Source organism: Rasamsonia byssochlamydoides (genome assembly GCF_041956645.1).
Source record: "Rasamsonia byssochlamydoides strain NRRL 3658 unplaced genomic scaffold VTN77scaffold_11, whole genome shotgun sequence".
NCBI classification, from domain to species: Eukaryota; Fungi; Ascomycota; class Eurotiomycetes; order Eurotiales; family Trichocomaceae; genus Rasamsonia; species Rasamsonia byssochlamydoides.
This window is the reverse complement of record NW_027192394.1, coordinates 70,980-93,065: the sequence shown is the minus strand read 5'-3', so window position 1 is coordinate 93,065 and position 22,086 is coordinate 70,980. Positions and strand designations below refer to the sequence as shown.

Below are 22,086 nucleotides of genomic sequence, written 5' to 3'. Positions count from 1 at the left end.
ACAGTGCCAAAGTAGCTTGAGTTGCCATGTACGCACGTAAACTCATGCCGTTCCGGGACCAGTGAATATCAATCTAATTAATTTGGGTTTGTAGTGAAGCGGGATCGCAGGAAATCGCAACCTGCAGCGATCACCAACGCCACAGCGGAGAGGCCTCTGGCGCTCAAATGAGCGCTTCAATCCGACGCCAGCTCCTCGTGGACGATGCGTCTGATGATGGAACTGGCGGAGATACACGCTTGGGGTTGACGGGGGTTTGCCGCTAATCAGTGTCGGAACCTTTTCTGCCGGCGGTGTGGAGGGCGGTGAGAGATGGATGGGGCGAATCCGGGGCAAATTATCAAGCCCCGCGATCACGCCTTCGTGCCTGAGTGGTGATGGTAACGTCACGTATAGCGACGCCGTGGAGGGTGTTTTTTTTTGCAGGAAGCTATACGGCCTTGATCTATTTCTATTGTCATGTGCTTTGTGCGGTTCTGGAGGAGATAACGGATCTCTGAACCTCCAGTATGGCGCAGTCGATCCTCGCCACTTACCCTCCTCCGCTGGACCCCGCGCAGGAGCAGTTCCTGGTTTCGACGATCAAGGACTGGACAATCCAGAATGGCCTCGCTGTCAGGCCGCCTCCTAACTTCGTTTCGGAAGAAGCTCGCCAGAAGGGGGTGTTGGCCACGAATGCGCCAGTGACACTGTTCCCCAGTCCGTTTCCGAAGTCGTGCTTTGAGGAGGCGAAGGCTGTTCAGACGGTCTATAATGAGTTGTACGCGCAGATAACACGCGACGAGAAGTGGCTTGGGGAGATTATGGAAGAGTGAGGATTCACCCTCTTAGTTTGACAGTGAAGTCAGAAGTCAGGGCCTGTGTACATCGGCCATTACGATGATCCTGTGCCCTCGCGTGACATGTGACTAAGAGAAGTTGGCATTCTGTAGGCTCATCGATGTCGACGACTTTATCTCGAACCTCTGGAAAGTGCACCTGGCCGTCAAGAAGGAGGGCTATGTCCAAAAGCTCTGCCTGGGGCTCTTCCGATCCGACTATATGGCCCATACGCCACCAGGATCGACTGCTCCGTCGCTGAAGCAGGTGGAATTCAACACCATCTCATCTTCCTTCGGCGGCCTGTCATCGCTTGTGACTTCCATGCATTCAGAACTGCTCTCTTCACCACCCGGGTCTCCAATTAATTACCCTTCACACGCTCTCCTCGATGGGAAACTCCCACCCAAGAATACTGCTGTGGAAACCCTGAGCGGTGGGCTAGCTGCAGCACACACTGCTTATGGACCTTCAAAGTCGTCACCACCACTTCCGCTCTGTATCCTCTTCGTTGTCCAAGAGAACGAGCGCAATATATTTGATCAGCTGGCGCTCTCGTCACACCTGACAAGCTTCCATAAGATACCTGTCTTTCGTCTCAATATATCGGAGATCCTAGACCGCACCTCCATACCGGCTTCCAATTCCTCCAGGCCCCTAGTCTATACGCCACCTCACTCTCGTTCTACACAGTTTGAAGTAACGACGGTGTACCTGCGAAGTTTCTATGCTCCCACGGATTATAAATCGGAGCGTGACTGGACTGCCCGGACTCATCTGGAGCGCTCTGCGGCCATCAAATGCCCGACAGTCCTGAATCAGCTCTCAGGTTGCAAGAAAGTTCAACAAGTCCTTGCTGACCCTAACAGACCAGACCATCTCTCCAGGTTCTTACCCGGCAGAGATTCGACCGTTGCGAGGCTACGCGAGACTTTTGCACCGCAATATGACCTGGCCCCTAGCGGCCGCGGAAGAGAGCTAGCGCTCAATCCTGAAACAGCGGCAAACCATGTTCTTAAGCCGCAACGAGAGGGAGGAGGCAACAACATTTACAAGACTGCGATTCCAGACTTCTTGCGCTCCACCCCAGAGACTGAATGGAAACGCTGGGTATTGATGGAGTTAATCCAGCCTCCACCTGAGGCCAAGAATACGGTGCTCCGGAGCGATGGTGAAGTTGTAAGCGGACATGTGGTGGGAGAACTGGGGATCTTTGGGACCATTCTATGGTCGACAGATGGAGAGATCCTGCACAACGAAGAAGGTGGGTGGCTGATGAGAACGAAGGGCAAAGAAAGTAATGAAGGAGGTGTAGCAGCTGGCTTCTCTTCCCTGGACAGCATTGTGCTTTACTAGGACCTAGCCCATGGATTTGCATGATAGATCAATCTAGCACGTAGAATAATACCGTACTATTTGTGTCGTTGGAATCAAACGATCAAGTTGCAGGAATCCTCTTTTTTTTTCCTTAACGGTAACTGTGAGCAGATCTCGACCTCCCAAGTATCCCTGGTCTATGATTCGTAATGTTGTCCGTGCAAGAAATCAGCGAGGGCATTGGGGAGTCAGTATCAATGAAAATACAGCAGAAAGAAAAGAAAACAAAAAATAAGAAAAGCGAAAAGGAGAGAGATAGAAGAGGGAGAAGGAAAGGAAACCATAAAATAACACAGAATAGATAAGAAAGCTCTGAATCGCTACTTCGGCAAAGGGTTCATGGGTGATGCCTCGGCGTATCTGCAAAGGACCTGCAGTTAGCAATCGTCCAGTGCAGAAAGAATAAGCGTCCATACCTAGCCTAGCAAGGTAACAGCTTGACCATATCATCATTCGCGACGAGACGAGAGATCTCATTCATCTCTCTCAACACTCGCTATCCGCAATCGGCGAATACGCTTCGACTCCATCCTGCCGTTAGAAGCGCGCTTCTTGGACGTCTTCAGGATATGCTTGCTCGCAGCCGGTTCTCTAGCATACAGCACCTCCCAGCTCTCCAGGTCTTCCTTGAGAGCCTGCTCCGCAAGCTTGTAGAAGAAATTGATCACCGCGGTGAGACGGAGGCTCGGCACATGGCGCTGCTGTCCATTCTCGAGGAAGGTGTCGAGGGGATAATAGCGCGGGCTTGGTGCATCGTCGTCGTTGACGAGGGTTTTCGAACGAAGCCGGAATGGCATAGGCCTCATCGCACTGGACAATGATGATAATGATAATGATAATGGGTCCATGTATTCGACGTCCATGGTTGTATTGTACGATATCTGGTCCGGTGTCCACCCTTCGACGCGTCGGAGTTCAGCCCTGCTGATCTGCGCACGGCAGTTCGACCAACAGGACAGGCCCAGGGGTCCTCGCGCTTCGCGCTCTCGACGCATATTGAGGGTGTTTTCCGTAGGCAGCTTCTCGGGCTCACCGACCATCCGCGCGATGATGTCTTTGTAGGTCAACCGCGGATCTGTACGCCACCAATACTCCAGAAGCCATCCTGGAACTTGTACTGAGATGTACCGAGGGAGGAAGGGGAAGTCGCGAAGAGGAGTGCCCTCTGTGTTTTTCACGATTTTGCCTCCTTCACGCAAGGGTAGCACTTCGCCAGTTTCCAGATCTGAAGGCGGATCCAATCTGAAAAGAATCGGAGGGAGATTAGCTTCGGAAAACGGTGAGTGATGCGGGTGCACACATGTATGGAGCGGTCCTGGAAGTTCAGAATCTGTATATGTAATTGCCTGTTAGCTTTTCTTTCTGATATGGACCGAGAAAGGTGTACCAACGCGGACATAGAGAGCTAGGTTCATTGGTTTCCTGAGGATCTGGATTCTTGTCAGTAACTGCCGAGAAGAGAGAGAGAGCGAGAGAAAAGAAAGCGAAAAGCGAATCTTATTCATAACGTACGAGCGTTTGAATCTTGACCTTCTGGTATACCTATTTCTTCGCCGAGACTTCTCAGGATGTCGTCGTCGATTTCTGACAAAGGACTGCTTGGCAGGGAATCTTCGTTGTAGTCTTCCATGTGATCTCTCACTGAGGTGGACGATAAAGCATGAGGTTCATCTTCCTGACCCAGGACAGACTTCTCTGATGTAGGATGAAGACGCAGTACTGGCTTCTGTCTCTTAGAGTCCATGGTGGACCTAGATTCGTCTAAGACAAGTCTGACACAAGAACACTCTTTATGATGGATTGTGTGGAAGGATGCAGGTGGATATCAAAAGTCTTGAACTGCTTTGTGTTAAGGACACAGCAGTGTGGCACGTGCCATGCAAGGTGAAGGGGAAAGGGTCTATCTACCTAGTGAGAGAAACAAGCAAGCAACTCTCTCTGAGTTGTGAAAATCTCTTTAGAGAAGTATTGGATTAGTATTCCCTATGATGTCCATCTAGATTTGTAAGGGAGAGAACCAGGCATCCGGGAAGAATGAAAATCATTCTGCCACTTAAATGCAAACCATTCCCTCCTATATCTGCGGATATATAGAGATTCGAAGATCTCTACTTTTTCTAGATACAATATGGTGAGAATTAGGCAAGGAATATAGGTAGGAAGCCCACCTGGAAAGCAGATTATGGCAATCTCTGGCACGTATCAGACTCCAAGAGGAAAATATCTGTTCAAAACAATATGCAAAGCTCAGTGATTAATCGTACATAATTTTTTTCTTTTTTTCCTTTTCTAAATGCAACTTGACTTCCTAATAAAAACAGCAAATAAGATAATAAAAACATCAAAAGAAGATGAAGTCTAATCGTACAGTACAATCAAGATCCTTTTCTGTATTCCTTAAGGTTGCCTTTCGTCAATTTCGCTCTCGCCTGTTCTCACCAATTCTTCTCAAACGTTTCTTCTCAGGGTCCAAAACACCTGAACCTTGTCTTTAGCCCTCACTTCTGTCGATAGAGCTTCTCCTCAATTCTCATCTTCATCCTCGACTTCGTCGATTTAGTACACGCGTCGGGTCCGCAAAGCCCTCATACGCTCAGCGGCTTCACCATATTCCTGGGCCTCCTTGGCCTGCTTTTCAAGAAGCTGCGAGTACGTGAGGTTGTTCCGTTTGAGGTATTCATCATAGGTGATTGTGATTTGCTTCCTGTCATCCTTCTTTGCCTTCCAGGCGTGCTCGGTCAAGACAGAGTTGGGACGAGGACCAGTGAGCTCATGCTCTTCAGGATCTGGATACACAAACGGAAACTCGCTGTTCGTGCGGCTAGTGGATGGAGGGAGGCTGTAGGTATGTTAGACGACTTTGCGCTGGGCAATTAAAATGGTCTGCCTCCAAGACATACCTCACGCGCCCTGCTGTAGCTTGTCCGCCATGTCCTGCGTGTTCTTGCTGGAAGCTCTGTTCAGTCCTCTTCCTTTTCTTTGTTGGAGTGGTGAGACATGTGCCAGAAGCCCCCTGTTTGACGGATTTTGTGGGTGAAGGTGAAGCTTTAAAAGACGTAAGAAGGCTTGCGCGTAGATTAGAGTCGGAAGGTTGCTGAGCACAAGCCGCGAATGTGGCCGTGAGTGACGACGGAGGACGAGGAGCAGCAGACGACGACAGCTGCGGCTGTACTGACGACGGAGGACGAGGAGCAGCAGACAATGACAGCTGCGGCTGCACTGACGATGACAGCTGTGGCTGCACCGACGATGATAGCTGCGGCTGCACTGCTGACGCAGGCCTCGCTTGGGTCTGCGGAGGATCCTCTGGCCATTCAGAAGGATGGGCGTGTGCTATCCAGCTGCCTGGGAGAGGAACTCTTCCAGCTGCTTCTCCTTTCGCAGGATCGACGAGACCTGGTGTCAACCCTCTTGTGGTGTTACGTGCTGGGTCAATACCATGCCGCAGCACCTCACGTGTGACGGCAGCAATCGATGAGCCTGACCCCCAAGCAGCAACAGTGAAATCCAGCCGAAACGAGTATCTGCGATACTGGAGAGATGAGATGCTAGCAGCACAGCGTGGATTCATCCGATCAATGAAGTCCTGAGGCTGGATGCGGCGGTCCATACGAAACCATGCTTCCATCCTCCAACCCTCGACCTGGGATGAGATTTGCCGCGGCAGCATTGGGAAGTCCCTAACTTGCTTTCCAAAGACGAGGAATGGGGCAATGGGCACCTTAGCTCTGGACTTTGTATGTTCTTCGGTTGGCCTCAGAATGTACAGGATATCTGGAAGATTATGGATACTCCAGTGCGCCTGACCAGGATGATACGCAGTCATATCCTGTTCGGGTGGTGGACGCACTGAGATCTGCTGTGATCTCTGCTGTTGCTGCTGAGGCTGCTGTTGTTGAGCCATGCTTGCAACAGGTGGATGTGCTTCCAAGTTTCAATTAGAGAACAGGTTTATGAAGGCAATATCACTAGGACAGCAAGGTATGAACGATTTTTTTTTCTTTCTTCTGGGCAAAGAGATCGAGAAGGAGTGTGGTGGAAAGTTGACAATTTTTCTTCTGGAGACTGACTGTGGATAGAAGAATTACACAGTCTGGATGAAAGGTTGATGGTATCTGGTTATGTTTGTTATGGAAACGCGCCAGCTGTCACTGCGTCCTGAGAGGGAGTATTCACAGGTGTTTTAGTCGGAACTTTCCGGGACTGTTGTTGACAGAAGTTCTTTGTGGATGGATTTTCTTCTTGGTCCAGATGCCATGATTATCAGATGCTTCGCGTTCGAGCCTCGAATGAGGCACCATCAACAGGGGAAATAAAAAAAAGAAGAAGAAGAAGACTGATATCAATAATGCAGATCCGTCTGTTCTATTCTTGAAGGAATCATGGATTGTGATATTCCTTCTTTCTGACCCTTGGAGCCGATATCGATGCTGACAGAAACAGACTGAGAGAGGAAGGGAGCTCCAAACCCGCAGCATAACGCAGTTCTTCTGATCCTTTCCGCATTATTACAACTTTTGTTCAGACATAAAATGAAGGAATATACAGGATGAGGGTACGATTGCTTAGCAAAATTCAGATATCTGGTGTGGAAGACGATTTGATATAGGGCATAAAAGACCATCAGATACGGATATCGAACAGAGATTTAGCATATGCGTCAGTAAAACCGTCAATACTGCTTTCTTTCAGATGTCGACAGGATCCTACCGGCTGCAGGTCCCGAGACAGCATTTCCGTATATTTTGATCTCTTCGCCATGCTCACTGCATATAGCTTTGACGAGCAAAACGAGATAGCATTCGGAGTTACCATTCCGGGCATTAATGATATCCATACGAACAGCACCAGCAACAAGCTCTTAGTTGCCTAGTTGAATGTCACTGGCTGCCATCATCAGTGAAGATAATATGTTGGAACAGAAATTCATGATCGAATTGTCTTCTTCCGGGTTCTGAGGAGGAACTGCAGAGATGATGAGCATCTGTCAACATCACTGAAGCATCTTGTCATCCCGTCTACGTTGATTCGCCCTCAAGTGCGACTCCCTTGTCCAAAGACTAGTACTGACTAGGTTCATGCCGTAAGCCTCAGAGTATTCTTCCATGGAATGTTCGACGGGAAGCTTTTCCTCCGAGTCGCATAGCGCTTGCATGGCTGCAGTTCAGCTCATGGATCCACAGCGTTTTCTTTTTCTCGAGCGGAATGGCATCCTGATACAGCATCCATTAACACGACATCGCACTATTATTACTCCGTAATTTGATTAGATTCCGTCATGCCTCTCTTGACCGGTGCTTAGCGCCGTTGTGCGACATAGCTGTTAGGCCCGTCAAAACTTTGTCCAATTTCCCCGTATTTTTTTACTTCAACGACCACTGAGGTTGCACAGTATTCAAACTCTATTCCTTACAGGTCATTTCACGTGCACCTCCTGCCACATGGCCACAGTTCTGATCGGATTGATGGACTTTTCCTTCTTTTCTTCTTTGATTTTAAGAGCTGAGACTTCAGGCGAACGTTCGACGAACAGCGCAAAAAACGAATATCGAAAGTATGGGGTTCTCCACTTCTCTTTTGTGGGGAGTTTTCAAGCTTTACCCTACCTAATTTAGCGTCGACACCGTCCTTTCCCTTTTACCTCTAGGGCTAGTTTCGCCCCACGCGGGGATTGAGACCTTACGATAGCGTCTTGACTTGATCCAGACTTTGCAAGGTCGGAGAATACTTCCAAGGGACCAATGAGCTTCGATATACTCCGAACTCTCAGTGGATAACGCTCAGTGGTCAGATACTGAGTGGCAAAACAGACTGAACCTGGCGGGCAGCTTTGAAATCGAGTAGGAGTGGCTTCCCGAATTGCATGGGATGGGTAGGTGGGTCATTCCTTACTTGCATGATATCAATTAACGCCACGAGGCCATCTAGAGACCGTGGCCATCACCGATCTGAAGGAGGCTCTCAGCCTCAGCCCATCGAAATCCCCGAGCAACGGCGTCTGGTCATCTGACGGTGGGCTACGCATGGAATTGCGATAGAAATTGGTTGCTACCAATGCATACATCATGCTCATATACGTTTTAGGCCAAAATGCAGCCGGCCCAGAGCTGGCGCTCGTGCTCCCAAAAGGCAAAAGGCTTTCAGCTGGGCGTCTGCGCCCCAATGCCAAGCACGCCATAGACCTGCCATTCGAAAATCCACGAAGCCATCCCCCATTTTGTACTAAGCGCCATGCTGCGACTGGGCCCAATAGCTTACCGATTTCTTTCTTGGCTGATTATCAGTATGGTCCCGCAGTTACGAATTCTCTCATCAAAAAAAAACTCTCTCTTCGACGGATTCCTGGTTCCAACAATGAAGGAGGTCCCGAGTACACAAAGACGGTAGAAATGGAAATGGCCTGATTACCTAATGAGAAACCAGTCCAACCCATGGACGAAGACACACAGAAGCAGCACAACAACAACAACAACAACAACAACAACAACAACAACAACAACAACAACAACAAGACATCCAGCTGTCGATCTTCATTTTCAACCATGTGACCGCTAGTTAGAAGCACCCCGGATGCAAGCAAACCATCTGCGTTTAGTGGACTCTTTAATTTATGCCGCCACCAAGACGAAGTGAGCGGGGTTGACTGGGGACCCGGTTTACTAACGCGCTGATGAGGCCGATTGATCTTACGCCCACCAATCGTGGATGATGTTACTCCGTACTTCAGTAGACGACCCCGGCCCTGGGTCAAGGGTATCATGCTATGAACAGCAGGCGCAGGAGTTCAAACATTTGGTGGCGGCATGAGTGGCTCTGCTGGGTCTCAATTAACTTACTGACCGGTGCGAGGCTGTCGACACGCGGCCCGTGGAAGTATCGTCCTTCACTTGGAAAAATCCGTATCCACTATAAATCCAAGGAGATGGCGATTCAAAAGCCAGGGCTTTCGCAGTAGAGAGTTTTGTCCGTAGGGAGCTCCCCAAAGTTGTCACCGGTCACCGTCAGCCCTCGTCACTACTCGGGGTTCCTTCTGGGTCAATTGAGGATACTCTTTAATTACTATCACTTTCTACAACCCCGCCTCTTGGGGCGTCCTTCCAACCTTGGTTCTGTCCCTCTTCGCCAGGGTCGGTAGGTAGTTCTTGCCTTCAGGGAGCTTGCGGAACTTGCCGGGTGTTATTAAAAGAGAACTGCTTCCCTCCAGAGAGTCTCATCCTCCACTCCACTTTCATTCCCAACATCTCCAAACAACCTCGACTTGACAGCTACCTCAAATCCGTTTCATACGAGTCTTAACGAGTCTTAACCTTCTGTCTACACCCTCGCAGTTACAATGTCCAAAGACGAGGGCGTGGAGATGTAGGTCTATTCTGAGACGCGTATACAGACCTGCACCTCCCTCATACTGACTGTTTGATTGCAGGGACGAGGGAAATCCTCAGTCCCCTAAAGATCTCTACGAGACAACCAATAGCAGGCGCCCATCGATCTTCGCGGACCAGAGTCGGCGTAAACAGAGCGTTGCAGACCTGACGGAGAATACCACCGGAGAGTATGTTGCCGCACAGTTCCCTCGAGGTCTGTTTGATGTTATCTGACCGTTACAGGATCAAAAACCCTCTTACGGGAATTCCCAGGGAACAGCTCCTTCAGGACGTTGAGGACTACGCAAACGAGTACGGCCTTGTTGATATCCTTCCTCTTCTGAAGAAAGGAGCCCTTGTCGCTCAGAACTCTCGGAATTTTGAGGCCATCGAGGAGCTCGACGAGAACGAACGTCGAGCCTTGCGGGAAGAGGTCACCCACCGTTGGAAACATCCTTTCATCCTTTACTACACTATTGTGCTCAATTCCATCGCCGCTGCTATCCAAGGATGGGATCAGACCGGTACTGCTGCAAACCGCTCCCCCAGGTTGTTCCAACTGTCGACTGACAGACATATACTAGGTTCCAACGGAGCGAATCTCACCTTTTGGGACGACTTGGGAATCCCAGACAGTGGCCCGGTATGTACAGCCGCCGGTACTTGCAGCAGAAATGCGTGGATCGTCGGCTTTATCAATTCTGCTCCTTACATTGCTATCTGCCTCTTGTAGGTGCCCCATTCTTATGCTTTTTTTTCTCGAAGACCTTCTAACTGAATAACATAGAGTCAGCTGGTTTGCTGATCCACTCAACCACTGGATTGGCCGCCGAGGGGTGATCTTCATTGGCGCCATTTTCAGTCTCCTTGCTCCCATCGGCTCCGGTTTGGTTAAAACCTGGGGTCAGCTTGTAGCTTGTCGCATTCTGCTGGGCGCTGGCATGGGTCTGAAAGAAGTCACGGTTCCTGTGTTCTCCGCTGAGAACGCCCCAACCAGCATTCGTGGTGGATTGGTCATGTCCTGGCAACTCTGGACAGCATTTGGCATTTTCCTGGGCACCTGTGCAAACCTGGTAGTCGTCAAGGTGGGAAGAATTGCATGGAGACTGCAATTGGGGTCGGCGTTCATTCCTGCCGTGCCTCTTGTCCTTGGGATCTGGTTCTGCCCTGAGTCACCTCGATGGCTCATGACGAAGAAGAATCACGCCCAAGCCTACAAATCCCTCCTTCGACTGAGAAATACCCCGCTCCAAGCTGCTCGGGATCTCTATTTCATTCACGCTCAGCTTATCCAAGAGGAGATTTTGATTGAAGAGGCCGGTCTTACGAAGTCCGCGAATATGTTCACCCGATTTGTTGAATTGGCGACTATCCCACGAATCCGTCGCGCTGCTCAAGCTGCTGGCATAGTTATGATTGCTCAACAGATGTGTGGAAGTAAGTCATCGGCATCCGCCAAGCGGTGTCTTTTTTTTATCTTTCGTTTTTGGCTGACCGTTCTGATTTCACAGTCAATATCATTGCCTTCTATTCTTCCACCGTCTTCTCCAACGCGGGTGCAAGCAATATCGGAGCGCTTCTGGCATCTTTCGGATTTGGGTTGATTAACTTCCTCTTCGCCTGGCCAGCAGTGTACACGATTGATACCTTTGGACGGCGTGCCCTGCTCCTATTCACGTTCCCACAGATGTGCTGGACACTACTGGCCGCAGGTTTTTGTTTCTGGATCCCCCAATCCAGCAAGGCTCACTTGGGACTGATTGCCTTTTTCATCTACCTCTTCGCGATATTTTATTCTCCCGGGGAGGGCCCAGTTCCGTTCACGTATTCTGCAGAGGTCTTTCCACTCTCCCACCGAGAAGTTGGCATGGCCTGGGCTGTGGCGACAAACAACTTTTGGGCGTCGGTCCTGTCACTCACGTTCCCATACATGCTCACGGCCTTTAAGCCTCAGGGTGCATTCGGTTTTTACGCTGGGCTCAACGCGATTGCGTTGATCTTGATCTTCCTTTTCGTGCCTGAGACGAAGCAGCGCTCTCTGGAGGAGCTTGACTATGTCTTTGCGGTGACCACTCGCCGGCATGCTAAGTACCAGCTTACGCAGGTGCTGCCGTGGTGGATCAAGCGTTATATCTTCAGGCGCAAGTATGTGGTCTGTCCCGAACTTTACTATACAGACCTCGATGAGATCTACAGTCACCCTGCGCCCCCGTCACCAAAGAAAGACGAGGCTGCAGATGTAGCGCCCGAAGAAGTCCACACAGAGAATGTCTAGGGTTGAGCAAACCTTGCACCTCCCTCCATCTCACCTTTCAATTTATGGGCTTTTGGTTGCACGACATTATTTTTTGGCTTGCCAGTCTGATCCGCTACTCGCAACTGGCTTGTCAGTTCTTTTCTTTATGGGTTTTGCCATGACCTTAACGTTTTTTTTTAATTCTTTCTTCTAATTGCGCGATATGGGATTTTCATTCTTCCAGTACTCGCTGCGTCGCGACTCGTTCGCCCGCGTAACTAGCGCTGCCACATACTCTACAATTTTAGAGAAAATGTAGGTACCTACTAGCTACAGAGGCTTATGAAACAGAGTTTAATTAATACTAGACGCTTCATTAGTAATATTTCAATTAAATCTCCGAACCGGTAGAGTAGGTAGACCAGGACTAAGTCATGAAAAATGATACGCGATTAACCCTATCGATCTACCTTTGACTCTGTGTAAACCCTCATCGATCGATATTCAGCAATGTAATATTGTTGGGGTACGGAGGCGATCGCCCTATCGTACCTATCGATTTGAGGCATGCTTAGCGCCAACCTAAAAATTCTATTTTGGACATCCGACCTTATTAACTACATACATAACGCCTCCTACCTCCAGTTTCAACGATAATTATGATAAATAGTTTTTTTTGTGAAATTTGCTTATAAAAATTTGAATCTCCGCACAAGTGAGGTACACGCCTCGTGTCCGTCCGTCCGGACCATTTCTAGTGATCAGGGCCCTACCTCCACTTCAAACCCGTCTGTCTCCATTTAAATACATGCATATCCAGTCAACTGTGACTTGACTATTTGATCCGCGAATGGAGGAGGTAATAGCGGACGGGAAGAATGAGAGTCAAAAGCCTCAGCCTCAGCCTCAAGCCCAGACGCAGACGGAGCCATCTTCAAAGAGGAAGAAAATCGATGATGATGCTGGTCGCGGCAGCAGCAACGTGATTCATTTTACGGCACGAAATCCGTTGTGGACGTATCTTAAACTTCAATTGTATGATTGGAATCCAATCCAACAAACAACCTTGCCTTTTTTTTTTCTGTTCCCTGCCCTTATTTTTTCCTTTTTTTTTCTTGTAGGACATTTACTAAATACCATTTCCCAGAATCCTCCAACCAGGCTCCTCAACAATCACTACTCTGGACGCCGTCACGGCGCGGACATATCTGACCTCCGCACTGTCGCAATTCCTGGGCCTGACGGGAACCGCAATCTCAATCGACATTCTCAAGATCGAAACGGTGCGTACTGCTGCTGCCGCGAACACGTTCTTGTGGATCCGCGTGCCGCGCGAAGATGCCGCTGCTGTGGTGGCGGCGCTGAGTTCGTGGATCGGTGGGAGCAGGACGTCAAGCGGCGGTAGTAGTTCGAGTTCGTCAGGCGCGGATGTCGCGTGGAGGGTGTGTGCGAAGGGGAATTTCCTGGCTGCTGTTGTGCATGGTTCGGGGAGGGAGCTGTTTCAGCCGTGAGGGACGTGAGGGAAGAGGAATTGAATTGAGCTTGGCTTGGAGATGACATGACATGACAGTTAAACGGTTAATTCTATATGGGAGAGGAATTGTCCTTCACGATGTGGCTGTATATTTTCGGTCGACATATATGATCAGAAAGTCACAAGCCAGATGTGGATTGATATATTGGTGGATTGGATAAGAATACCCCAGGAGAGGAGTTTGAGGAGCAAAAAAAAGGGCATGCATGATTATCAACTGCAGCACATCCTCCATGATCACAGGACACGAAAATTGAAGCGAAACGAAAAAGATATATTCTCTCTCGGCTTCCAGAAACAACAAGCCAGGCGAAATATCAAAAACGCCTACACTCCCTCAGCATTCTGATTGAGTGAGTGCCCGAGGGATGACGATAGCTGTTGATATTATCTGACCTACTCTGGTAGCCAGGTAGATGATACCTAGGTAGGTAGGTATCTGGCTTAGCCACCGGACCACGACCCGGGGTTCTGTTCTCGGTTTTGATTGAAGGGGTATGTTTATGGAATTTGCGATATATATGTTGGCAGAGACATGAAAAGTGAAGATGAAGGGAAGAAAGGGCTGGTCAGATCAGTTGGAAGTGTGCAAACAGGAGCAAGACACAAAGAAAAAGATAACAAACAGAGAACTGGTCTATTTTATGCTTTACGCTTTATCATGTCTTGAATTCCAGGGGTTTTTTTGTCTAGGGTCTAGATATACAATAGTATATCATACACAATCATATCTGTCACGTCAGCGCTATACCTAGCAATTTAATTAACTACACATAAAAAAAAGGTCCTCAGTACAATATATAATAATGAACAGAGAGAGCCCCCTTCAAATAAACAAAACACAAAACATATGGGCATTACAAATCAAAGATGCCATGCAACAAACAAGACCTTTTCTTTTTCTCTCTCTTTCTCTGGTTCTCTTTCTGTGTGTCTATCCTTTTTTTTTTGCCCCTCTGGTGAATCCATGCCTGCCGAACTTTATGCATAGAGTGTATGTACAGTACAGCACGAAGATATATATAGGGTGAAGTCATTCACAATGGATTCCTTCCAATCCCGTCTATTTTGAATTCCTTTTTTTGATCAATAAAAGAAAACAACTCTAAGCCGCCCATTTAGTACATGACCCAAGCCAAGAACTTTTAATAAATAAAAAATGGTCACAGAAATTGTCATGACAAACAAATAGTCTGAACGCCATAACTCTCACGCTAACTTTTTTTTTTTGTCCATACTTTTCCAACCGAAAAAAAAAAAGAATCACCGCCCAAGAAATTGACAGTTGATAGTAAGCCTTTTTGGTCTCTAAGTATAATTTATAATTAATGGGTTGGTCAGGTTAAGCAGTCTTCGTCGGAACACTCTCTTCGTCAGTCATCTCTTCAGACGTAGAAGGTGGCTGCGCGATGACCTTCGTTCGCAACGCGGCGCGGATCTCGTCCACACTGCGCTGCTTCCAGCTGTCGTAGCCCTTCAGGCTCAGCGGGTACAGGACGAGGTTTTCGCTGCTGTTCAGGAACGAGTCCATCTTCGGCGCGGGGGTGGCGGTGATGATGTCCAGTTCGGAAGCGAGTTGTCTGCAGTAGGTATCTAGGGGCAGATCGTTCACGTCGTCGCCGAAGGGGTTTTCGAGGTCTCTGCCGATGGCGACTAGGCTGAGGATGATATATGCGGCGACTGCGGACGGTCAGCTAGTTGTGTATCTGAACGGCTGGTAAGCACTCACCAACAGACCCTGGAATCGTAAGCCATTTCAGCGATGGGATCAGCTGGAATGGCAGCACCAAGATGTAGATCCAGGCGATTTGAGAGATGGCAATGTTGTATGCTTCTGGCATAGGCGTATCTCGGACCCGTTCGGCCCCGGTCAAGACTTCATTCAAAGTAGACACCGAGGAGACTAGGGAAGTTAGAAACCGTCCAAGAAAATATCTTCCAGGACTCTTACTGAGCTGGCTCTGGTGAATTGACGACGACAGCGTCCCATTGGCGACGCAATGGTCGATGTATGCGGATAGGTGAATCAGAATCTCGAGCGGCAGATGGCCCAGCGGCTTCTTCGCACGTTTGATCAGTTTTCTCGGATTCGACTCTGCGAAGGAAACACCCAGATACTCCCCGGTAGCCTTCCACAGTGTCTTTCGGCGGGGCTCGACGACGGCGGGATCGTGAGCTTCTTTGGCGAAGGTGTCCAGATGTCTGACCAGTCCAACAAGATCCTTGTAGGCAATGTCGGGTTCAAACCGCAAACAGTGCTTGAGAGCGACGGCAAACGCGAGAAGGAGATTGATCGCAGATCTGTCACGGCGAGTTAGGCATGCTCAACGTGAATTTCGGGTCCCGAAAAGGTTTAGGATCCCGAAAAGGTTTAGGATTATATACACTTTTCCCAGAAGATCTTCCTTCCCTTCCTCCCCTTCGCGTTCTTTGATGCTCACCCAGATTGTTCGAGCCATGTTCCGAGAGGTTTGGATCAAGAGAGCCCAGGATTTCCGGCCATCTGCATATCTTCGCCGTGTCAGTGGATTTTGTCTGCGGGTTGAACGCTCTTCCGTATTTACCTCTCGTATGCGGTCGAGCTTCGGAATGATAATGCCAACCCGACGACGAAACCGAGGACGGTAAGGAGGATATTCGAGACTTCCACTGAGGCAGTTGTTAGAAGTCAATTCTTCTTCTGATTTGGACGTGATCACCCACAAGGATGCACCAATACCGACACACAAGTGATCACGGTTGACCAGGCCGCCATGAACAGGAGGGGAAGGATCAACCTGGGCAGGACGCTGCCATGCATTCGCATGAATGTCGGCCATTTCGAGTGCCTGTCGAGATCACGAGGACCGACCTGCAGCCATCACCGACGTCAGTCAGCCAGTCTAGGAACCCAAAAACAGTGACGTGACGCACAAAGTAGTGTTCCAAATCGCTGGGATGGTGGTGTATCATATGCATATTGTGGTGGGATAAGGCGCTCCGCTGCGCAGCGGCGAGTTCGGAGAGCGAGATGGCGGGTGACAAGGATTTTTGATAAGGAGAAACCTGCTCCTTCTTATGTTGCTGAATGGTAGGTTGACCATGGTGCTGATCATGAGAATGAGTCTCTGCTGGCACTGGAGCAGGCCCGTCTCCAGTCACGGCACCGTGATCTGCAGAGGCACCGCCAGAAGACCCTGATCCTGAATCCATAACCAGCGGCAGTCAATCAATTGATTAAACGGGTATACACGAGTATAGGTCAAGGTCGAATTCAAGTCAAGTTGCTCTCAAATGAATTGAAGGTCAAAAAAGCAGAAACGAAGAAAAAAGAAGTGTCTAATTATTAAAAAGAAAGCCGGTAAAGAAAAAGGAATTGTACTGTAGCAGCGTTGAAAAACAAACAGTCAAGGAAATGACAGTGTGAAAAAAGAATACGGGGTATGGGGTAAGAAGAGGCTCCAGTCCTCTCGCAAAGCAGACAGCATTATTCTTATTTCGTTGCACAGCACTGACAGCTCCATCGAGTGCTATTTACAGCAGGACTTTGCATGAAGGCGATTGTTTCAAGCCCCGGTGGAACAGGCACAGCAGCGAATCGCAGGGCCAGGGACGCCTCAGCCACGGGGCGGGAAGAGCTAGCTGTCTCCCAGCTTTAACCGTTTGGAACTTAATAGGGCTTCGACGGTAGGGTCTAGGGCAGGAACCCACAATGCTAAAACGCTGGGCCACGAGTCACGACTCCACAAGCCAGGTACGGATTCCATAACTGGGCACCTTCCACTTCTACAGAGTACTCCGGAGTGCGGATTAAGAATTCCGAGATAAAAAAGACAACGGCTGCGATCTGCAAGATTATCAGAGGCAGGAGAAACCATTTCTTTTTTTTTCTCATCTATCTCTCGCGAGAATTCTGTCTTTAATTTCCATTATTCCAGTAGCTCCTTGCATTGGAAAAAGCAATATATCTCTATATCTATATAATCTCTTCTCTCTTGTTTTTCTTTTCTTAATTGCCGAATATAACGAGCATACGAGGTCTGGAACAGAGTCAACAGACACCCGTGGACGACGTACCAGTGGGGCGGGTTACAGTTGGTTCAAGTTGCGTGGCTGCCCAATGAATCCAAGGTTCTTCACGGGGCAGGAGCGAGTTAACGTTCCCCTGTCTCCGACCCTGGCTGCCTGGCCAACTTAAATATAAAATATTAATACGTCTCAGACACCAGCAACGGTTCTTAAGGATCGACCGTCAGGATTCAGGAGAAGAGTTTTCAGACAGTTGCGAACAATGACTTCATAGCAGTATTCAACTAGGATGTGTTTTGGATTCTGAGAACCCTAATAGTTGGTTACCTAGGTACCTGTTCTTGCATAACTAGGCAGAGACTATGGAGTAGAGAGAGGCAGTGACTACAGAGTAACACGTGGTCCTGCTTCCTCTTCCTGTTCCTCTATTCGCATATCCGTCCTTTTGGAGAGGCAGTGCTACTTGGTATTGCTGGCCTTTAAGAATAATCAAAGATGAATCTATTATTCTCAATGGGCTGTGCTCGAAGAATGCCGAGTCACTGCTGCACAGGCCGAGTACATTAGAGGAAGGAACTCCGTTGGTGGTGCCTCCCTTAAAGTACCTTCATCCGCCCTTAGCGACATCTCTCAGAGAGCATGACAACATGACGCATGACGCATGACGCATGACGCATGCCCATGCAACGGCCGCCACGCAGGACTCGGAACATTTTGCATGCGACTCCATGTATCTGCCGTGTCACGTGTCTGCGTCAGATGCAATGTTAAACAACTATAAAAGTACCTAGGTATAACCGTTATGGGGGATTTACTTGTTTTAGAACAGATCCTACTAAAATATACCCACCAGCGCCACTACCGATCTACATGCAAACATGTGGGCTTTTCTAATCATGCTGTGGGCTTCTTCAAGTCTTATCAATTTGTCGCTCACAATGTGGATCCAATCAGCCTGAGGCAGGTTCCTGGATTAGACTTGTCAATGGTCCGTGCGCAGTGAAAACATTGGCCGAGGTCCCAGCTTATTTTTCCTTCGTCATATGAGAGCAGTAGTATGATAGTACCAGGTAAATTGAAGAATATAGCGAAAAAAAGGTTGTGAAGAGTAATAGAACAATATAAATAGAGGATTGCGGACTCGTAGTGGTTACATCACCATCCACGTGCTTGTGGCCGGTCAAATGTTCAAGCGAAATGTCTCGGGTAATTATCACCTCGATCGCCAACCCGATTGCCATTTATCTGCAAGCCTGCAAGAAAGAAAGAGCCTGGTTACAAATTCTCACATAAATAGTACTCCCACGGCAGTCGGATTCGGCACGGGATCGTGTTAGCGCGACGTGCCAAAGAAGGCAACCCCTCTCGTGGTTCGGAGTCTTCGGACTCTCCGACGCTATCCATGATAAACCCCGTATCAGCCAGTCAGTACCTGCGTAACTGAGTCCCGCAACTGCAGCTTATTCTTTTTCGTGCCTGAAGCCGAGAGCTATGAACCTCGTGAGTCGTCCGACTCCCGTGCTGACAGGGATCCCGGACGATGTGGATGAGTGGTTTGGATTTGCTGACGCCCTGAGCATCATCACTTGCAGGATCGACGATCCGAAAAGATCCCTCTTCGGCGCGGCCTAGCCACGCTTCTCTCGCCGAATGAGCCTTCGGCTCTCGGACTCTCTCCTCAGTGGCAATCACAGTCCATTTGAGACTAACTGCGAGTCTACATCCATGCACCTATCACGTCCAAAGGCCCTAGCGCAAGACAATGACGGCCATTGACTGGTGTAGACTCTAGATTGCACTGGGGTGCAACTGTCGTATCGCGGTGCATCTTTCTGAGAATCTGTCTCTTTTCTGCATTTAGGTACCACTGAGGGGTATCCGTCATGGAAAGCACAGATCAGCTGTCGCGCCATTACTTTATTTTCCCTGGAGGATAATTTGTCGCCGCAGGGTGGGAAATCCCATAATAGGAATCTGGGAACCCTTTTTCCTGGTATATTCTCTGATTCTCCTCGTCGACGTCTAGTCTGGTCAACAGGCCGCTGTCCATCCAAAGGACACCCTCAAGGCGTCATCTCGTGCTATTCATGAGAGAGTTATTCGTCTCAGTTTTCTACTATACGATGCAATTGCGGGGCGTTTAGTTCTGACATACCAGCCTCTGACCTCCTATCATCATCGCGCTGCTCTGTCTATCCGCGGGTTAATATGAAGTTGCCTCCCCCCAGTATTCTTGCGGCATGGCCACAACCAAACTATGTTGATCCTAAAGCCCAAGGTCCCGGGCTTCTTATTGTGAACGTTGTCTTGTCATCGATTGCAGCCCTCTCGGTTGCGCTACGCCTATACACCCGGCTCAGGATCACAGGCAGTTTCGGCGCCGATGATGTATTTGAACTCCTTGCAGTTGTGAGATCTCTTCATTTTGATCCTGTCTTGAGTCTACCCATTCCTGGCTGACAGGGCAAACTTCAAATCTAGCTGGCAGCAATTGCAATGTGCACAATCTCTTCCATTGCCTCGGAACACTATGGCTGGGGCCGTCATGTCTGGGATGTACCTCCTTCATGGCTGCCCACAACCTGGAAGCTCACAATGAGCTTTCAAGTTACTTTCACAGTGGCATCACTGTTTACAAAGCTCTCCTTGCTGTGGTTTTGTCGTCGCATTCTTGGCACTGGTATTAAAGGACCATTTCGGACATTCAACTACTGCCTCGTCGCAGCCATGACCGCGGTGGCATTGCTGGCTACCATATTTATCTTCCTCAGCATTTTTCAGTGCATGTATAGCCTCCTCCCCACTATGATTCTGGACGGAAAGCACGGATATTAACTGCTAGCAACACAGCCCTGTCCGCGCCTATTGGGACGTGGATCCTACATATCCTTATCACTGTTTGGACGGAACTGCCGACGTGTTCGCTGCGAGTGTGGTCAACATCTCCACCGACTTTCTCACCACAGTGGTCCCGATGCCTTTGATCTGGAGACTGAAACTACCTGTCCGACAGCGCATCGCCGTCATTGCCATCTTCGGCCTGGGTGTCACGGTCAATGTGGCGGGTTCTGTGCGGACATATTATGTGTGGAAGGACATGATTGATTCGTACCACGATCAAACCTGGCACGCCTGGCTAATTGCTTTTGCCGCATCGCTCGAGATTAACCTGGGAATTGTATGTTTCATCACCCTTGAAAACGGAAAATACATCTGCATGCGTATATGGACACCGCGGCTGATCAAAGGCTCACTGCAAAATAGATCTGTGCTTCTGCTCCCGCTCTCCGGCCACTGATCGCCTCCGTCATTCCTCATCTTCTCCCATCCACGCGCGGAACTTACGGTGAAACGACGAGGTTCTGGAACTCAACCGCCCGTACCAAGAATTCACGAATAGTCGCATCGACATCACGAGGAGAGGCTTTGGGCGGTAGCGGAGAGACTCCAACGGATCAACTCAGGATTATCCGCACGATCGAAATGGAGACTTACTACGAGCCACGTGAGCCACATCACGATCACCACAATGGAAGCTTCGTGGACGTTGAAGACGCTGTGAACGAGGATACGGGGTCAAAATGCCCCACGGGGACAACCCACGCGCGCGACGTGGAAGTGTCATCATCAGCATCAAGAAGTCTTGAACGATTCAAGGTGGATAACGAACCTCCATCTGTCGACAAGGAGATGCTTTAAGTCAATCCAGGACGACAGATGGTGTAAATGGGCTTTGGAGTACAGGTGTATATGGGCGGGCATGGATTCGTTTGTACATACTATCTCGAATATATATATTGTTCCTATTGTCTGGTCATGGCTGTCAGCGAAATTCATATTTCATTTCTATTTGCGGCATATTTTGAATTTCCAAAAATATTGAGGGAAGGACTCGAAAAGCATGAGTATACACTCGAAAAAAAAATAAATTTACAGCGCAGTGTTGTACTAGATAAACTCGTAAAGAACATTTATGGTTCAAGGTTAAAAAAAGTAGCAATTGATGTGGACCCAGAAAAAAAATGGACTTGCGGGGAATCGAACCCCGGACCACCCCCATGCTAAGGGGGTATTATACCACTAAACCACAAGCCCATTTGCTTGGAAGTATGAATCCCTATAGTGATTTGTAAGCGCTATCTTCATATACGTGCAGCCTAGATTGATACCTGCAGCTTATCTGGCGGCCCCGTCTTGGTCTGAAATTATCTATCCGTCTATGACCTCATCGCATCCTTGACTTTTTCTGGTAGGCTGTTTACATGCTCATCAGTAGAGTCGTTATAAGTCAATTATAAAGCGAAGCAGTAACATAATTATACCTTTATGGAGCTCCCTTTTCTTTTCTGTTACAAAATTAATTAAATATCGCTTTCCATGGCGACCTCCATCCAGATTTGTCGGCGGAGGCCCAACCTTGGAATGCGTCGACCTACCCGTCTGGGCTAGCAGGGGCATTTTTCTCGGCGCCGGTACGCCCGTCGGGCTCTGCTATTGGCCTACATCGCCGAGCAGCAGCAGCATTATCGCGGGGCAGCTCCTGGAGCTGCTGGTCACAGGACTATAAAATGCGACCAGCTGTACCCGCCTCACCAAGCTTAGGCATGGCCATTACTCTCTTCTTGACTCAGTTGTCCCGTATATAGTGTTCTACTTCGTTTGGAGTGTCATTGCCGTGTTCTGATTGCTTCAATTCTTGATTATTTGGTTGCTTAAGCGGTGAGACCAGATTGTTCCTGTTTGTGACT

General features: G+C 48.9%; 7 protein-coding genes and 1 non-coding gene across 8 annotated transcripts; 4 read left to right on the top strand and 4 right to left on the bottom strand.

The window, feature by feature from the left end:
* Nucleotides 1-509: 509 nt before the first annotated feature.
* On the top strand, nucleotides 510-2,175 carry VTN77DRAFT_798 (uncharacterized protein; the record flags this gene model as incomplete). The annotated part of the gene is made up of 2 exons (XM_069424426.1): nucleotides 510-811; nucleotides 933-2,175. The coding sequence occupies 2 exons, from the start codon at nucleotides 510-512 to the stop codon at nucleotides 2,173-2,175; spliced, it is 1,545 nt and encodes a 514-aa protein (XP_069280279.1).
* A 494-nt stretch (nucleotides 2,176-2,669) lies between these two features.
* On the bottom strand, nucleotides 2,670-3,940 carry VTN77DRAFT_797 (uncharacterized protein; the record flags this gene model as incomplete). Its single annotated transcript, XM_069424415.1, has 3 exons — nucleotides 2,670-3,526; nucleotides 3,594-3,626; nucleotides 3,709-3,940. 3 exons carry the CDS (start codon nucleotides 3,938-3,940, stop codon nucleotides 2,670-2,672), a joined length of 1,122 nt encoding a protein of 373 aa, XP_069280278.1.
* An 812-nt stretch (nucleotides 3,941-4,752) lies between these two features.
* VTN77DRAFT_796 (uncharacterized protein) lies at nucleotides 4,753-6,100 on the bottom strand (the record flags this gene model as incomplete). Its single annotated transcript, XM_069424404.1, has 2 exons — nucleotides 4,753-5,035; nucleotides 5,097-6,100. The coding sequence occupies 2 exons, from the start codon at nucleotides 6,098-6,100 to the stop codon at nucleotides 4,753-4,755; spliced, it is 1,287 nt and encodes a 428-aa protein (XP_069280277.1).
* Nucleotides 6,101-9,529: 3,429 nt separating this feature from the next.
* VTN77DRAFT_795 (uncharacterized protein) lies at nucleotides 9,530-11,835 on the top strand (the record flags this gene model as incomplete). Its single annotated transcript, XM_069424393.1, has 6 exons — nucleotides 9,530-9,555; nucleotides 9,620-9,748; nucleotides 9,804-10,084; nucleotides 10,145-10,289; nucleotides 10,348-10,997; nucleotides 11,072-11,835. The coding sequence occupies 6 exons, from the start codon at nucleotides 9,530-9,532 to the stop codon at nucleotides 11,833-11,835; spliced, it is 1,995 nt and encodes a 664-aa protein (XP_069280276.1).
* An 811-nt stretch (nucleotides 11,836-12,646) lies between these two features.
* On the top strand, nucleotides 12,647-13,307 carry VTN77DRAFT_794 (uncharacterized protein; the record flags this gene model as incomplete). The annotated part of the gene is made up of 2 exons (XM_069424382.1): nucleotides 12,647-12,831; nucleotides 12,944-13,307. 2 exons carry the CDS (start codon nucleotides 12,647-12,649, stop codon nucleotides 13,305-13,307), a joined length of 549 nt encoding a protein of 182 aa, XP_069280275.1.
* A 1,365-nt stretch (nucleotides 13,308-14,672) lies between these two features.
* On the bottom strand, nucleotides 14,673-16,522 carry VTN77DRAFT_793 (uncharacterized protein; the record flags this gene model as incomplete). Its single annotated transcript, XM_069424371.1, has 7 exons — nucleotides 14,673-15,010; nucleotides 15,060-15,233; nucleotides 15,282-15,631; nucleotides 15,716-15,841; nucleotides 15,895-15,979; nucleotides 16,034-16,181; nucleotides 16,244-16,522. 7 exons carry the CDS (start codon nucleotides 16,520-16,522, stop codon nucleotides 14,673-14,675), a joined length of 1,500 nt encoding a protein of 499 aa, XP_069280274.1.
* A 3,312-nt stretch (nucleotides 16,523-19,834) lies between these two features.
* Nucleotides 19,835-20,636, top strand: VTN77DRAFT_792 (uncharacterized protein; the record flags this gene model as incomplete). The annotated part of the gene is made up of 2 exons (XM_069424360.1): nucleotides 19,835-20,124; nucleotides 20,189-20,636. 2 exons carry the CDS (start codon nucleotides 19,835-19,837, stop codon nucleotides 20,634-20,636), a joined length of 738 nt encoding a protein of 245 aa, XP_069280273.1.
* Nucleotides 20,637-21,361: 725 nt separating this feature from the next.
* On the bottom strand, nucleotides 21,362-21,433 carry VTN77DRAFT_t35. The gene has a single exon. It is a non-coding gene; the product is annotated as a tRNA-Ala (tRNA).
* Between the last annotated feature and the right edge of the window lie 653 nt (nucleotides 21,434-22,086).